General features: G+C 42.2%; 1 protein-coding gene across 4 annotated transcripts in view; it reads left to right on the plus strand.

The window, feature by feature from the left end:
* Positions 1-17,018, plus strand: part of arhgap9 (Rho GTPase activating protein 9) — a 37,832-nt gene extending 20,814 nt beyond the window's left edge. For 3 of the 4 annotated variants that reach the window (XM_008115069.3, XM_008115070.3, XM_008115071.3), the window contains 12 exons: positions 94-155; positions 2,007-2,088; positions 2,474-2,569; positions 3,849-3,947; positions 5,304-5,415; positions 5,754-5,864; positions 7,041-7,139; positions 7,359-7,436; positions 8,205-8,258; positions 11,589-11,723; positions 13,803-13,908; positions 14,473-17,018. In XM_008115069.3, the coding sequence (XP_008113276.1) occupies positions 94-155; positions 2,007-2,088; positions 2,474-2,569; positions 3,849-3,947; positions 5,304-5,415; positions 5,754-5,864; positions 7,041-7,139; positions 7,359-7,436; positions 8,205-8,258; positions 11,589-11,723; positions 13,803-13,908; positions 14,473-14,659 (1,221 nt within the window). In that variant the 3' untranslated portion in view covers positions 14,660-17,018. The remainder of the gene's footprint in view (positions 1-93; positions 156-2,006; positions 2,089-2,473; positions 2,570-3,848; positions 3,948-5,303; positions 5,416-5,753; positions 5,865-7,040; positions 7,140-7,358; positions 7,437-8,204; positions 8,259-11,588; positions 11,724-13,802; positions 13,909-14,472) is intronic. The other variant, XM_062971101.1, reaches the window with a different exon arrangement.
* The last annotated feature ends 1,424 nt before the right edge of the window (positions 17,019-18,442 follow it).

Below are 18,442 nucleotides of genomic sequence, written 5' to 3' on the forward strand. Positions count from 1 at the left end.
GATAGCTAGATTTGGGAACGAAAATGGAGTGCATTTCAGGAAAGATCACATGATTTGTCCGGGATACTGATTGATGCAGCTTCTTTGTGGCAGGTGGTGGAGAAAGCTGGGCAGCTGAACAAAACCAAGATTGCAGAAGGAGGCCGGAAACTCAGGTATCCAGCTGGAGTCCTCCTAGTGGGAAGAGGGAAGTTGCTGTATTTTGACAGGGGGCCCTGGCTCTCACTCTGTTATGGTCAAACCCAAAAATCCATTGCTTCTCTAGCCCTTGCACAACCTGGCTGGCTCCTCAGCTTTGGCTGTGTAGCATTTCACAGCTGAAGGGATTTTGACAAGCAATGTCCTGGACATGAATAGACAGACAAAGTGGTTAGGAAGGATTGCTGGTGGATAATGGGGCTTTTTCAGATTGGGAGGGGGGCGAAATAAACCAGCACGGAGCTTGTGTTCTCTCCACAAGAGGAGTCAAGCCCTGCAAAATAGCACATGTGGCATTTGAAGCTACTAAAGCATCTGTTTTAAAGCAGAGGCATGTGTATGTTTCCATGGATGGGTGTGATTGGTTGAATGTGTGTCTGAACTGTTAGATCAATGTTTTCATAAGAGGTCTCCTGCCAACCTAGCAGTTCGAAAACATGCAAATGTGAGTAGATCAATAGGTACCGCTCCGGCGGGAAGGTAACGGCACTCCCTGCAGTCATGCCGGCCACATGACCTTGGAGGTGTCTATGGACAACGCTGGCTCTTCGGCTTAGAAATGGAGATGAGCACCAACCCCCAGAGTCGGTCACAACTGGACTTAACATCAGGGGAAAACCTTTACCTTTACCTTTATCATGATAGCAGCACTGATGTAGGAAAAAGTTCTCTCTTCTTCCCCTGTATCCAGATTTTGGTGTTGTTTGTAGAAAGAAGGAAAACTGGAGTTACTTCTAGACAGATGTGTCCAGTTTGTAGACATTTTGCAGATATTTTACCTTTCCCTGTATAACAGATGTTTATGTTGAAAGAAAAAAAGATGGGAGAAGCAGAAGGAAAACACAAACATGGTTGTATGGCCCTCTGTAAAATTCCATAAATGAGTCAAGGCAATTGGATAACATAACTGCAGAACATATCACAGGGTTTGAACTGTTAGCTGCCCTTAGCTGTTTTCGGATTTCAACCCCCATCATTCCTGACTGTGTCATGATGTCCACAGCCAATAGGAAATTCAATTGTGCAATGCTACATAGCCAAAGCTGAGGAGCCATCCAGGTTGTACAAGGGCTAGACATGCAGTGGATTTCTGAAGTTCAGCAATATCTGGGTGTTTAGCAATATCCCACATTAGATGGAAGTATGCTGTCTCTAACTTTGATTTGATCCTGACTTCTTCTGAGCAGGACAACATAGGGGTTTTTTTGTGTCAGGAGCAACCTGAGTTGCTTCTGGAGTGAGAGAATTGGCCGTCTGCAAGGACGTTGCCCAGGGGACGCCTGGATGTTTTTGATGTTTTACCATCCTTGTGGGAGGCTTCTCTCATGTCCCCACATGGAGCTGGAGCTGATAGAGGGAGCTCATCCACGCTCTTCCCCGGGTGGGATTCGAACCTGACAGCCTTCAGGTCAGCAACCCAACCTTCAAATCACAAGGCTTTTATCCCCTAGGCCACCGGAGGCTCCAACAACATAGGGTCTTCCATAGGTAATAGGAGAATGCAGAAAACATGCTTATTAACCACCAAGTTCCATTATAGTTTAACTATGAAAGGCTCCTTTAGTATTTTGTCATAGGAAAAGTGAAATCTGGTAATTTCTATCACTACAGTCCTTATTCTGACAGATGATTGTTTAGATGTGCTGCATGACTGAGTGTGGAAGCATCAGTTTCCACACATGCTTGGGAGGGGTGTATTGAACATATATAGAGAATGTGTTTGTGTGAGAGAGAGAGGATTGAGGCACTTTTATCATCATGGATTCTTACCTTGGTTCTCTCCTTCCATCATGGTCGCAACCCACCAGAAAGTGCTGGACATCCTCTTGGCTGGTGTTGGCAGGGAACAGCCTCATGTTCTACAAGGATCCCAAAGTAGCAGCTGCATGGGTGAGTGGAATAGCAGAGAGTAATGGGTGGCGGTCAGTCTATGGCTCTTGTGACAAGGGCAATCTTCCATCTAATTTCAAAAATCTTGTACAGTCAGTCAGTTCAGATTTCTGTCATGCTTGTTCTTTTCTTCTCCATTATGGATAGAAGGAAGAGTGGGAGGGAATTGATGGCATGAAGAGAAAATGAAAAGCAGTGGCTTTAGATGTTTTTGGCTTGGGCACATCTGCCTCCAGTTGGTTTCAGCCTTTTCCATAGCATGGACTCACACATTGCTCATGGCATCAAGGGCTATGCTTGTCCCTTCCCAGAAGCCTCTGGAGCAGAGCATGCTTGACAGATGGTATCCTATGATGTCCTAACTTCTGCTCTTTCACCCTGGCAGACTCCATCTGGTAGCCGACCAGAAAGCAGTGTGGATTTACGTGGTGCTCGTATTGACTGGGCTAGAGACTTGTCCAGCAAGCGGAATGTAATCCATGTAAGTGTGTGAATGCTCAGAGAAAGAAATGCAGCCAAATTTGACATTAGGCACATGGGGTCAGATGTCACATTGAAGGAAAATATTTATTTTCATCACCTCTGTCCTGGATTTATTTGATATTCCACATAAGGCCACACAGCTGATCCATGGTAATGTGTCTATTTTTTTAATCATGTCAGAAGCAAATTGAGAACATACTGCAAGTCGCTTTTGGTATGAGAGAATCGGCCGTCTACAAAGACGTTGCCCAGGGGATGCCCGGATGTGTTACCATCCTGCTGGGAGGCTTCTCTCATGTCACCGCATGGGAAGCTATGGCTGACAGACGGGAGCTCACCCTGTCTTGCGGATTTGAACTGCCTATGGTGTGTCTGTGGTATACGATAGGAAGAAAGGACAATATGTGCTCTCAGTGGTCAAAGGAAACACAAAAGTTTTGTGAAAAGTGCGTGTTCAGACTATCCCTCCTCTCTTGCTGTAGACTCATCAAGTGGAGACACCAGGATTAAGGTGGCACAATCTCAGTGGTGAATGTCTTCTCCATTATTGCCCTGTACTTTTCATAATCTTTCCTTTTGTACTATAAGATAATGGCCACATTTGCACATAATACTATGCCCGGGATCCTGACATAATGACATACACTGTGATTGAACTGTAACACTGATATGTGCAGCTTGTTCCACTTCACTCTTTGCAAGGGTCTCAGCATTGCATTTCAACCAAGGATTATAGTTTAATACTGCCAAACAAGCTGAGATCGTAAGATACATTCAAATCATGATTTGTTCACCGATTATTGAAAAGTGTGTAAAGGGGCAAATGAGCTGAGTTTGCCACATCATATTTTGTTAAACTGGGATTAGTGTTTTGTGTGAGATCACCCAAGCACTACTAGAAAAATAGGGCAATGGGCAATATGGAACTGTTGATAAACCCTATAAGCTGTCTTCCCATCTCTTATCCTTAACTCTTTTCCTAAGTTTGTTTCCTTAACGTTTAGGTATGATTGTGTTATTCTGTTATGTCATTATCTAATTTGTGGTAATATCGTTGTTACCACTTTGATGTGGATGTTGGATTTGTTTTGAGATGGGTGGCTTTGGTTGATTTGTTTTTTGTTAGCACCTTGCGGCATTGAATGTTTGCCACTACCTGTTGTAAACCGCCCTTAGTCCCCATGGGGAGATAGGGCAGGATATAAATAAAGTATATTTATTATTATTATTATTATTATTATTATTATTATTATTATTATTATTATTATTTTCCTTAGTTCCGCACCGTGACTGGCAATGAGTATCTTTTGCAGTCAGACAGTGAAACTGTCAGCCAAGACTGGTACCAGGCTATCAAAGGGGTCATCCGTAGGCTGGTAAGTGAAGTGAAGAATGAAGAGGCTCATGATACATTCAATCCCTCCTCCTCCTCCTCTTGGAATCATTGTTTTTATTTATGTACTTTATTATTTAAATTTTACTTTTTTCTTCAGATTGAGAACTCTAAATATGTAGGTAAAATAATATAAACGGTTCTCACAAAAGTATAAACTGTCAATAATAATAATAATAACAACAACAACAACAAGAACTTCGGAGGCGAAGTGCATTAAAGCGCTGAGCTGCTGAACTTGCAGACCGAAAGGTCCCAGGTTCAAATCCCGGGAGCGGCTTGAGCACTCGCTGTTAGCTCTAGCTCCTGCCAATGTGAGTAGATCAATAGGTACCGCTCCGGCGGGAAAGTAATGGCGTTCCATGCAGTCATGCCAGCCACATGACCTTTGAGGTGTCTACGGACAACGCCGGCTCTTTGGCTTAGAAATGGAGATGAGCACCAACCCCCAGAGTCAGACATGACAGGACTTAACATCAGGGGAAACCTTTACCTTTACTTTAAATCTTACTTTTTTCTTCAGATTGAGAACTCTAAATATGTTGGGAAAATAATACAAACGGTTCTCACAAAAGTGTAAACTGTCAATAATAATAATAACAACAACAACAACAACAACAATAACAACAACAAAAACAACAAAAATTTAAAACTTCGGTCAAAAATCAGAGTATAATATTAAACATCCTAAAACATAGTTTCCCAAAGCTTGAAGAAATAAATAAAAAGAATAGAAAACAAGGCGGGGGGGGGGGGGTCAGGAAAGTGGGACTGCAAAGTTATGCCCTCCAGCCAGAAGTGAGGTTTAACACAGCCGATATATTGCAGCCATGTAAAGGCAGTGGCTGTGCAAGGCTGCCTGTCACAGTGACAGTCAACAGTCGCTATCTGCATCATGGAACATCGCAGGATGTTCCTCAATGTTGTGCTTTTGCATGCAGTATTGCTTTTTTATCATGTCAGATGCAACTTGAGAACATACTGCAAGTCATTTCTGGTATGAGAGAATTGGCCATCTACAGAGACATTACCCAGGGGACGGCCGGATGTGTTACCATCCTGCTGGGAGGCATCTCTCATGTCCCTGCAAGCTAGAGCTGACAGATGGGAACTCACCCCATCTCGCGGATTCGAACTGGCAAACCTCAGGTCAGCAACCCAACCTTCAAGTCAGCAGTTCAGCTGGCACAAGGGTTTAACCCATTGCGCCACTGCGATTCCACAGTCTTGCCTGAAGAAAAAACATTGCAGTCTGACTGAGAAAAATTAAACATGTCTGGCAGTCTGTCCAACCTGTCCTACTCATTCCAGCTTCAGCAGTTTTCTTTCCACCTTGCAGGATGAAGAGAACCCTTTGGATGAGCCACTTCTCTATCCACTCTCCAGATCAAACAGTGCTGATCTTGTAGACCTCAGTGCTGATGAGGAGGAAGAACCAGGGCTCCCAAAGGGTGAGACATAGGCTTCAAATTGACTCCTATCTTCAATGTTGTAGGGTTTTCTTAGGCAAGAAGTATTTAGATGTGGTTTGCCATTGCCTTTCACTGAAAGACATTTATGACACATAATCCTCCCTGATGGTCTTCTTTCCAAATACTAATCAAAGTAGTTTCTGAGATCAGACAGAATCTGGTGTCTTCATCATGTGCGAAACAACTTTGCAGGTGGAAAATTTTGGAGAGCTCTCTTGAAATGATTGATCCCTGATTAGCATAGATGGCAGAAAGAGAATTGAGATACAAGAGCTAAAACTGATTTAACTCCTTTTCTTCCTTCCTTCTTCTCTTAGCACCTGCTAGTCCTGACAGAGCCTACAAAAAACGGGTCAAGAGCAAGCTGAGACGGTTCATTGCCAAGCGGCCGCCACTGCGGAGCCTGCAGGAAAAAGGACTGATTCGAGGTGACTAGCCAAATTGCATAGAGCCATTATAGATTAAGTTTTTCCTGGAGGATGATAGATGGTTAATGGTTTGGGGAACTGTTCCTGCCCATAACACCCACCCTGGCTGCCTTTGGTGGATTTTCCTTAATGGTTCAAGAGGAGTCCTGAAAAAGTCTGCCTTCATGCACAATGGTCCTACACTGAAAACTTTGTTAGCAAGTTCTTATTTTAGGATCCCCTTCATGGTCCCAGAATTTACTCATATGCTTCTGGTAGTTCACCCACTTTCATAGCATGCCAGACTGATTTAATTTACCTTCAGATGTAGGGAGATGGATGGGTGGGAAGCGGCAGGAAAGAGGAAATGCATCAGTTTTATTCTTATTGTGTTTCCTACTTCTCCATTCCTGTTCCGTTCTCATTTGTATATTGAATTGAAAGACTGGAAGTTGTGTCTAATTTTAAAAAAATATGCCTTTTTTATATTTTTCTAATATACATATTTCCTCATACACGTCTGTACACATTTTAATAAAATATGCACGCTCTTAGTTGGTCATTTTCAGACTACACCTGGCTTGGTGCATGCTTCCTCCAGCCTTTTTCGAAAATGCGTTTCAAAAACCACACAGCCATAAGGAACGTCTAAGGCAGTGGTTCTCAACCTGTGGATCCCCAGATGTTTTGGTCTTCAACTCCCAGAAATCCTAACAGCTGGTAATCTGTTTGGGATATCTGGAAGTTGTAGGCCAAAACATCTGGGGACCCACAGGTTGAGAACCACGGCTCTAAGGCAAGTTGATGTGTTTCACTGGCAAACTCCAGTAATAGAAATGTGTTTCTTTCCCAACCTTAGCCATGCCAGGCCAGGTCATAAAATCAACAACATTGCTTTGCAGGGAAACTTGCGATCACATTGTCAATATAACAGAAATTTGCAGTCTTGTTAAGTGTATACATGCTTTCAAGTCACCTTATTGGTTTATGGAGACCCCATTAATTTCATTGGACTTATGGATGCTAGGAATATTCAGAAGTGGCTTTGACAGTGTTTATTTTCTGAAATAAGGCCTACTGCACCTGTTATTACTTGTTGATTTCCCATCTCTTTCCCATCTTAGCTCCCAAGATCAGATGGGATTTGGTTCCATAAGAATATCTAGGATATTTAAGCTACTTCCCTTTTTTCACCAGATCAGGTCTTTGGCTGCCGGCTAGAAGCCCTGTGCCAACGGGAAGGGGGCACAGTGCCACATTTTGTCCAAATGTGTGTGGAAGCTGTGGAAGAGAGAGGTACGTGTGCCCAGCTATGCCCAAATGTTGTTGGACTGCAACCCCCAAGAGTCCTAGCTAGCATAGCCAGTGGTGACAAGTGCTGGGAGTTGCAGACCAACTATCATATAGAAGACTGTACTTTCTCCATAAAAAAAAGAACCTGAGCTGCGATCTATCCCTTTGCCAATCCTATAGCCTTGAAAGGGATTCATGGTAGGATCTCTCCCTTTATTTCAGGTCTGGATGTAGATGGTATCTACAGGGTTAGTGGGAACTTGGCCATTATTCAGAAGCTAAGATTCATCGTTGATCGTGGTGAGTATTTACAGTGCTTATATGAACCAGAAAAGGGGAAGAAGTTGTAAAGGAAGACACTATTGATCCTCAAAACTATCTCATCTACCACCATGATGACTATCTTTGGGAGAAGTTGGTTGTATTGTTTGCAGGGCAGAAGGGCTGATTTGAAAGTACCTTGGTTGAAATCCAGTTGTTAGGCCCGACTAGAATAGAAGCATGAAAAGCACGTATTATTAATCAACAAAAAAGGGAGACCAGTGTCTACCTGCTTATTAATGGTCTGAGTTTTTTTTTAAAGGTCCAATACTGATGCTGAACCATTGTATGGATCTTTTAATTATAGCTCCGACCATATTTTACTGTCTCCCTTTAATTGAGTTTTCTTTTGTCAGTTTTTATCTGTTGTGTTCTGAGTGAGATATTGTCGCATTGTATTGTATATGTTATGGCACTATTGTGTGTCATTTTGTAAGCTGACTATGGGAGTCGGAGGCGGGGTACAAATAAAGGATTATTATTATTATTATTATTATTATTATTATTATTATTATTGTTATTATTATTATTACTTATACTACTATTTTTCAGACTATACATAAACTGATGGCCTTCCTCAGGGATTACATTAATAGTAAAGACAGATTTTAAAAATAATCGTTCTGGGCCCCAAAAGCACAGGAGAGTTGCATGTGGCTTGTTTTTTTGCCTCTTGCACATCTCCCCTTTCAAAGAGGATTCTGGTCTTTTCTTGTTCTTCTCAATAATGAATATATTTCATTGCAGAGCGAGCCGTGACCTCAGATGGACGTTATGTCTTCCCAGAACAACGTTGCCAAGGTAATTTTAAATGGATTTCCTTTATCTTTGTGCGAACAAGATCTCTGTAAGTGTACTAGTCATATGGAATGAGAAATACAAAGCAAGCAATACAGGTGATATCTGGCAATTGGGCCAACTGGTTTTCTGAACACAGCTTGTACATTTTGGAATAATCTGCGAGTCTTCTTGACTAGATGTTCAAAGTGAACACAGAATTGGGACAGGTTTTATTTTCAAAGGCTCCAAACGACCTGAGCCAGTAGATTCAAATTGCAAGAAACATATGGGTCTAAGTATTATGAAGGACTTCCTGCGGGAGTGAACTGTTTGACAATGGAAAAGATCAGCGTCAAAACTGCTTAAATGTTTTTAAGCAGGGAGAGGCTACGTAGCCATCTGCCAGGGATGCTTTATGCACTGGAATAAGATTGAACTAGATGAGCTTCAAGCTTCTGTCCAACTTTATTTATTTATTTATTTATTTATTTACAACATGTATATTCTGCTCTTCTCACCCCAAGTGGGACTCAGGGCAGATCACAGAACACATACATGGCAAACATTCAATGCTGTTATACACAGACAGGACAGACAACAGATAGAGGTATGTAGGCATCTCCCATCTTTGGCATCCTGGAGGTTGTGTTCGATTCCTGTCTCTCCATCCTCCATGTCGAAGAGCCCTGTTCTCCTTTTTGTTTTGATCACCAGCATTTTTCTGGTATTTCCTTTATGGTGCCATTAAAATGCCTCCCCGCTTAAGCGATACCTATTTACCTACTCACAGCTGTTTTCGATCTGCTAGGTGGGCAGTGAGCTTGGCTGAAGCTCGGGTGCTCACACTGATCCAGGCTTCCAACTGCCAACCTTTCAATTGGTAAGATTTATTGCAGCTGGTGGTTAACTTGCTGTGCTAAAGCCCGACCAGGAGGAAGGAAATTCGTATATTGAAGTTCCAGGGGAGTCCCATTTCTGTGGATTTTTTCCATCCAAAAATAGGAGGAATTGGAGCAGGGATTTCAGCCAGTGAGATTCAGTTTGCAGAGGACCACTCAAAAATAAATAGAAAAGTACATTGTTTTAGGAAAGTTCCAAACTGGTAGGTTACCTCCAACATCTGTAAGATTCCTTGGACCTTTTATTATTTTCCCTCTCTGTCTGAATGAGATGGGTCTGGGGCGCAACAACCTCTGAGGTTACTGCCACAGGTGTTGTATGACAGGAAGAATCCAGCCTGAGTTAAGCATTTGACAACCTCACTGATTCCAGTGTGGGACTTAGGTTCCAATGGAGTCATGGTAGCACAATGGGTTTAACCCTTATGTTGCTGAATTGCTCACCTGAAGGTTGGCAGTTCATATTCACGCGATGGAATGAGCTCCCACTGTTAGCCCTAGCTACTGCCAGCCTAGCAGTTCAAAAACATGCAAATATGAGTAGATCATTCAGTACTGTCTCAGCGGGAAGGCAAAAAGATTCTCCATGCAGTCATGCTGGCCATACAGTCAGGAGGGGTCAACAGACAACACAGGCTCCTTGGCTTGGAAATGGAGATGAGCACCGCCCAGAGCTGGAAATGAAAGGAGAAGCCTTTGCCTTTGTCTGTGCATTTGTGTTTCATTGTATTTCATTGTAACAAGGCACTGAATGTTTACCTGTGTCTATATGCTGTAATTCACTCTGTGTCCCCTCAGGGAGAAGGGCAGAATATAAATAAATGTAGTTGTTGTTTTGTTGTTGTTGTTGTTGTTGTTGTTATGTTTTGCTTGACAGAGACAATCTGTGAAGTTGTTGCTTTGCTAATTGGATGCAGCCAGCTAACAGAATGGAGTGTGCATATATTTTCCTCCCTATGCAAACATCCCTCTCATTGAAACCAATGAGATGGAAATTAACTGGAACCGGGACCCTACTGTTCATTTAAGGGGAAATATCTATCTGCACCTATAGAGCTTTCTGCATGCGTAATTGAAGCTCTCTGAAGCCACAGGTGCTTTTCTACTGGCAGAGCTCCTCCCTTCTTGCAGTGCAACACAGAAGCACTTTTCAGAGGTCCTGTCGGATTGCAATCTGAATGTCTTCCATTGAAACCATTGAGTCTTTATGAATGGATTACCTCATAGAGGGCTTATCCATACTTCCTCTGCTGTTTAAAAAAGAACAAGGCTGCAGATGAAACTACACTGTGTAGTGCAGGGGTCCCCAAACTAAGGCCCGGGGGCCAGATGCGGCCCATCGAAGCCATTTATCCGGCCCCCACAGCACAAGGGCAGAAGGGGGTTGGGCTAAATGACCCAAGGGGTCTCTTCTTCTCTTAAAATAATAACAATAATAATAATAATAATAATAATAATAATAATTATTATTATTATTATTATTATTATTATTATTATTATTATTAGAAACACAACAAGATGAGTCCACAGCAGACACTCTGCTGGTTGTTGTATTGGATCATACGCCGGACACTTCCCAAGTGTCTAGGACTGTGTGATGTATCGGCGAATAACGTGTGCAGATCCCAGTAAGGTGGCCTTCTGTAGCTGGCAGATGGTAATTTTGTTAGCGCCGATTGTGTTTAAGTGCAGGCCAAGGTTTTTAGGCACTGCACCCAGTGTGCTGATCACCACTGGGACCACCTTGACTGGCTTGTGCCAGAGTCTTTGTAATTCGATCTTTTAATCCTCATATCATGTCAGCTTTTCCAGTTGTTTCTCCTCAATCCTTCTGTCACCTGGGATTGCAACGTCGACAGTCCATACTTTGTTTTTTAACAGAATTGTGAGGTCAGGAGTATTGTGTTCCAAAACCCTGTATTATTATTATTATTATTATTATTATTATTATTATTATTATTATTATTATTAACATTGAGGCTGGGTGGCCATCTGTCAGGGGTGCTGTGCTTGTACTTTCGGTGCATAAAGGCAGAAGGGGGTTGGACTAAATGGCCTAAGGGATCTCTTCTAACCCTCTTTATTATTGTTGTTGTTGTTGTTGTTGTTAATTATTATTATTGCTCGGTGGCCAACTATAGGCCGGCCCTCCAACGGTCCGAAGGATTGTAAACTGGCCCCCTGTTTAAAAAGTTTGGGGACCTCTGGTGTAGTGTTTAAAATCCACTTGCAGAAGAATGGACGTGAAAGTGTTCTGTTGGTTTAACACATGGAACCACATGAAATCTTCTCAATATCTTGGACAATTCCCATCTGCCAATATGTCCAGTGATTGGGCATTAGGAGAATTAAAGACTGGATTATCTATAAGGCAGTGGATTGCCTACCCTTTCTGCAGCACTTTTTTGCTTCTGTAGTGGCATTTGTAGAGTCTCTTCTCTTCTCTCCTTAGAGGAAAGGCTGCAGCTGAGTGACCCGCAGTGGGATGACGTGCACGTGATCACTGGGGCCCTCAAGCTGTTCTTCCGGGAGTTGCCTGAACCACTGGTGCCATGCAGCCTCTTTGATGAATTTATAGCTTCTGTCAGTAAGTGCATTTCCAGGTCCTTTGACCCTGCTGTGGAGGACTGAATTTCAAACCCCTCCATTTGTTTTCAGGGCTTGAGCTCCTCTCTAGAAAGCATCAAGTGTCCTATGTGTTATCAAAGGCTTTCATGGCCGGAATCACTGGGTTGCTGTGAGTTTTCCGAGCTGCAGGGCCATGTTTCAGAAGTCAGGAGAGAATGCTTCTGGAACATGGCAATACAGCCTGGAAAACTCACAGCAACTCCTATTTGCCTGGGCATCTTCTCAGCAAAAAGAATGGATTCCCACATCCTACTAGCACATCCTGAGCCTCTCTTTCCCCATTTTATGAAATCGGAGACAAATTATTTTCATGAATCTGCTCTCACTCCATGGAAACATAACAGCACATCTTATACATCTTATGAGGTACTTTCAATCCATCATCAGTTTTGAGCTACAACTCCCATATGTTTCCTTGGTCAAAGGTAAGAGATTGTGGGAGTTGTATTGCAATATTTCTGTAGAACCAAAGGCTCCCCACCTCTGTAGTAGCTATTGGTCAGGGATACTGGCAGCTATTAAATAAAGAGCAGTCAGCATCTATGCTTCATTTTAAACAGATGTGACATGTTAAGATCTACATATGAGCAGATTTGAAAGTGTTCTGCCATAGTGATCAGTTATAATCGGTCTAAGAATATACTCAGGCCGATCTCTGAAAAACTACTTCTGCATTTTTCAGCATGGCTCACTCTGAACTATAAAACAGCTGTTTATGGGGGCCCTTTTGGAACTACTATCTAAGCCAGGGGTCCTCAAACTTTTTAAGCCAATCCTTCAGACTGTTGAGGGGCCGTATTATCATTTGAAAAAAACAACAACAAACAAATTCCGATGCACACTGCACATGTCTTATTTGTAGTGCAAAAACAACAACTACAACAACAAGAACAATGAAAGAACAATACAATATTTAAAAATAAAAACAATTTTAACCAACATACATTTATCAGGATTTCAATGGGAAGTGTAGTCCTGCTTCTGGCCAATGAGATAGTCAAGTTAATTAGGGTTGTTGTTGTTGTTGTTGTTGTTGTTGTTGTTGTGTGCCTTCAAGTCATTTCAGACTTTGGGCGAGCTTAAGTCTAACATTAATTAATTAATTAATTAATTAATGCATTTATTTACTACATTTGTATCACGCCCTTCTCACCCCAAAGGGGACTCAGAGTGGCTTGCAAATTATATGTACATACAATATATTATATTATTAGCATAGCACAATATTAGCATTATATATTACTATATTGAACTATACCATTATACTGTAATATTATTAGTAATATTATATGTAATATAGAATATATAATTAATATTATTATATGGTATTATAATTAGTGTTATATTGTACTACATTATAATATTATTATCAATATTATATGTATATACAATATATTATATTATAAAACTGAGGGTGGGGGCCAGGTAAATGACCTCGGAGGGCCGCATCTGGCCCCCGGGCCTTAGTTTGGGGACCCCTGATCTAAGCTATGAAAAACCACTTCTGAGTATTCCTTGCCTAAGAAAACTCTATGAAATTCATGGAGTTGTCATAAATCGACATGATGGTTGTTTGGTTGCTATACAAACTAAAGTATGTGTGTGGTGTATTAGATTGAGTGCTGAACTAGGAAACTGAGAAACCAGGGGCTGAATTTCTGCTCAGCCTTTGAAACCTACTGGGTGACCCTGAGCAAATCATACTCTTAGCCTCAGAGGAAGGTATAGGCATTCCTCCCCCTGAACAAATCTTGCCAAGTTGGTGATAAGATAGGGTCACCACAAGTCAGAAATGACTTGAAGGCACACAATAACAACAATATGGACTAAAACATTGTATCCATAATCATGGTGGCACTGTGTCAGAGAGAGTTTCAAATCTTGCTTGTTCCACAACATGTGCTCTGAACTTCAGGTCATCAATAGAATCACTGGAATCTTTCTGGCTTCCTGCAGCACTTGATAGAAACCCAAGATGTTCCCTACACCTTCACCCCACTCCAGATCTGAAAAGTCTGCTTATTGCTTTTCCCTACAGAGTTGTCTGACTCCAAGGATAAAGTAGTAAAACTAGTGGGCCTGATCCAGAGTCTCCCCCAACCGAACCGGGACACACTGCGTTACATACTGGAACATCTCCGCAAGTAAGGGCAAAGCTTTCATGCGCAATCACACTCTCCCAGTTTTCTTATTAGAGCTGAAGGTATTAGGAAGAAAAATGAGGCAATTTCCTCTCCAAATAAACATTCCTACCCCTGATGCGGAGGAAAAAGCTTCCAAGTCAAGAGATGTATTTCTTGTGCCTGGCACCAAACCCAGGGTATATGAAATTATCTGCTTTAAAACCTTTAACAGGGTTTTAAGTCTGAGAGTTGTTTCCCATCGCAGAGACATTCTTTGAGGTCTCGTTCCAATACTGGGTGAGGCCAAAGTGGGGGGAAAGGTAATATCAAAAATTCCAGCATATTTTGGCAAAAAGATCTTATTGGCAGCAACCTAGTCTTTGTGAGAAGCATTTTAAACTTTAGAATGAGAGTAGTGAGTGGAGGAGTTCATACAAAAACTGGAGAACCACTATATGATGTTTCATACGCAAGGGTTTGTGGTAGGTCTATGGGCCCTGGGCTATGATGTCCCCCATTCCTATGCTAGATAGAATCCCAGATTTTGTGGTGGTACATTTAATTCCCTCCTCTTACTCCCTTCAGGGTGATGGAGCACTCGGATGCCAACCGGATGACAACACAGAACATTGGCATTGTCTTTGGACCAACGCTGTTGCGACACGAGCGTGACTCTGCCAGTTTGGTGGAAGGCATGGTGTACCAGAACCAGGTGGTAGAGTTGCTCCTCACTGAATTTCCTAACATCTTTGTGATCCCAGGGACTGAATGACTTGGCTGACACCTCTCTCAGGTGTTGATGGTTTTATCCGAAAGGCACACTGGATCCCAGCTGATTTAGCCCTGGAGCTAGCCCTGGCTTTGCATAGCTCCGCTCGGGCTACAGTTCTGCTGGGCATATGGTGCCTTGAGCCTCTGCAGGATTATACTCCAGGATTTTTAGGATGAATCAAATTTAGAAGCTGATGCGGGCCAGTGAAAGGCTTCTGGCTCTAAATAAACTTTGCAATATGTGGCATAATTGAGCTTTCCCGAGCATGCCTGATACAAAATGAAGAAGGGGACATGATGGCCAATGCTTGAGCCTAGGCCCGTGACATGGCTTAGGTATGGATTCCAGCTAACAGAAACCTTTGGAATTAAGAGTCTTCCTGTTAACCCTGTTCCTTCAGTACCGTCCATCTGTCCTCAATTGTTCTGAATTCTGTCTTTCATTTCTCTAAGCTGACCATTAAGTTATCTCCTTATCTCCTGACACCTGGGAATTAGCTATCTCTTTTGCCCTGTCTTTATATAATTCTGCACTAATGTACCTGCCATCAGCAAATTAGATATACTTAGGATTTTTTAAAATTGTGTCAGAAGTGACTTGAGAACATACTGCACATCACTTCTGGTGTGAGAGAATTGGCTGTCTTCAGAGATGCTGCCCAGGGGATGCCTGGATCTGTTACCATCCTGATGGGAGGCTTCTCTCATATCTCCACAAGCTACAGCTGACAGACGGGAGCTCACCCTGTCTTGCAAATTCGAACCGGCAACCTTCAGGTCAGCAGTCCAGCTGGCACAAGGGTTTACCCTATTGCGCCGCCACAGCTCCTTAGGATAACGCTGGACATGTGGTCCCCAGGGCTCCATATCAGCCAATTTTTCTTTTCTTACTTTCATTCTAAGAAGCTTCCAGGTTAAATTCACATTGAAAACAAGTAATGCATCCTCTATTTGCCCTTAGTCAAAAACTGCTTTTTTAAAAAAAAGCTTTGAAAAAGCCAGAGGGAGTGGACTTCTGTTCAGTTCTTGTTTTGGTGGCCATGGGTTTATTGGGCCTGCAGGACAATGGAACTGGCTTGTGGATCCACTGAAGTTGCACTTCCCTAAGAAGTGCTTTAGGAATCACGTCTCTAGGACAGAAGTGACAAAGTGCTTCCACATCAAACCACTGACTCTCTTTCTATGGCCCTCAAGCCCTCATCCCATTTATTTTTCAGGCAAAAAGGAAGATCAGTTGCTATAATAAAGAGGCCTATAGGAGTAACAGGCTTACCTAAAACACCCCACCATCTGAAACAACAGGAAACTGCAACTAGATGTTACTTCCAATTATAATTTATGGCTGATTTTTGCCCAGGTTGTCCATCCCTACTTTACAGCATATCTATTCTGAAGGTGCTTCCAGATGGGACTTTTTTTTTTTTTTGCAAAGTCTCTCTGCCTTCATCAGATGGCTGGATGGCCATCTGTCGGGGGTGCTTTGAATGAGATTTCCTGCTTCTTGGCAGGGGGTTGGACTGGATGGCCCATGAGGTCTCTTCCAACTCTACTATTTTATGATTCTATGATCATTGATGGGATTTTACCCCAGGGATCTAGATGTTAACATCTTCTACACATAGTCTTGTTGTGTTTCCCACTTGTTATTACTCCCCATCTTTTAAGATGGATGGAATAGCTGAGTAATGTTTTTCAAGTGTTAACTTTTTATAGGAACCGTCTGCCTGGAGGCATCCTGGAAAAATAAGGCTAGTTTGATACTGCCAGGGTGACTTCTAGAGGATTTGGGAACTTTGGCTGGAATATTCGATCATGGTTTATGTTTTATAACAGTACACATACATAGCTACCTAGTAGAGATACTAAGAAAACCTGTGAATTGCAAAGGTGTGTAGCAGGACATCGGCAAAAGTGTCCCGATGTGGATCACTACTCTCTTGCTGGTGTCTTGCTGTGCTTCAGTCCCAGGGTGTATTGGTCCCTTTGCCAGCTCCCCTATGTAGTAACACTGAGGCAGCCCCTTGCTGAATATGAACTTTGTGAAATTGTTCAATTATGTTTCTTGCAGACATAGTCTGCTTCTTCAAATGAATTCTGTCCTATATTTTTTTTGAAAGTGACTGAATGTTTCTTGGTGGGAAATACCTCGTTGTCTTCAGACAGCCACCGTTCTCCCAGTTCCTCAGTTCGGAGCTGGCTTGATAACTGCTTTCAACATGGAACATGTTGTCCGTTGTAGCTCTTTGAATCCTGTAAGTCATAATTTATGGCACACAATTCCTGTACACTGTTATCTTGTTTTTCTCAATGACTTGTAGTTGGCAAAGGGAAATACATAATAAAGAACTATTTCCAGATGATGCATTTCTGTCTACTATCTAGGACTGAATGTGTTGTCGAAGGCTTTCATGGCTGGAATCACTGGGTTGCTGTGAGTTTTCTCGGCTGTATGGCCATGTTCCAAAAGCATTCTCTCCTGATGTTTTGCCCACATCACAGTCCCACATGACAGGAGAGAATGCTTCTGAAACATGGCCATACAGCCCGGAAAACTCACAGCAACCTAGTTCTAAATGTTTTGCATCCTTTAGAGGTGCAGTTGGAGACAGCATGGTTGCAGGACTCATGATTACAAAGAAAAGCATGCCACCTACTGGGCAAGACCTAGGTGTGATGTTGATTTTGTTGTGTGCCTTCAAGTTGTTTCCAACTGACAGCAACTCATTAGGCGAACCTATCACAGGATATTCTGGAACTATGAGTGTGTGATTTGCCTAGGGAGCTATTATTCATGGATTCGGACCTTGATCTTCAGAGTCATAGTCTACCACTCAAAGCTCTATGCAATAGAGGCTTAAAACTGGAAAGAAACTTGGTAACTATCAGATGGAGTTGCCACTGTTTTTTTCTGATAGGGCCTCTGTGAATTTCACATCTATACAATGGTCTGAAATGTTAACAGAGAGTATTTTTTACCATCTAAGCACAAAGATTTAATGTACCAAACATCTACTAACTACAGAGATGTTTTTGGATGCCCTACAAGGGGAAAAAAGCCCTCACTGTAGTCAGGAGCATTGATTGTTAATGATCGCTAGCTTGTTCCACCTCTTCTCTTTCAAAAACCACACCTGCCATTTCTTACTGTTACCTTGTATATTCTTGATTTCCTACGCTTTTTCGTCGTCTCTCTCGTTCAGTCATTTTCGACTCTTCCTACACTTACATATCCCAAATCCTCTGAAAATATCAAAATCACCAGCAGAATCTAATAAAACAATGCACCCAAAACTAATGAAACAGGTCAAGTTCTAGCTTTGGATGACACATGATTTTATGTATGGCTTTTAAAACGCCCCCACTGGCACACTGGGTTAAATTGCTAAGCTGCTGAACTTGCTGACCGAAAGGTCGGCGGTTCAAATCCGGGGAGCGGGCTGAGCTCCTGACTGTTAGCCCTAGCTTCTGCCAACTTATTTATTATTATTATTATTATTATTATTATTATTATTATTATTATTATTATTATTATTATTATTTACATCACTTTTACCTCGCCTTTCTCCTCAAGGGGACTCAAAGCGGCTTACAATAAATAGGCAAAAATTCAGTGCCTAAAAACAATGTAAAAACAACAAATCATATTAAAAAATCTACTTAGCAGTTCAAAAATATGCAAATGTGACCAGATCAATAGGTACTGCTCTGGTGGGAAGGTAACGGTGCTCCATACAGTCATACCGGCCACATGACCTTGGAGATGTCTATGGACAGCGTTGGCTCT

Source organism: Anolis carolinensis, chromosome 2 (genome assembly GCF_035594765.1).
Source record: "Anolis carolinensis isolate JA03-04 chromosome 2, rAnoCar3.1.pri, whole genome shotgun sequence".
In the NCBI taxonomy this organism is placed as follows: Eukaryota; Metazoa; Chordata; class Lepidosauria; order Squamata; family Dactyloidae; genus Anolis; species Anolis carolinensis.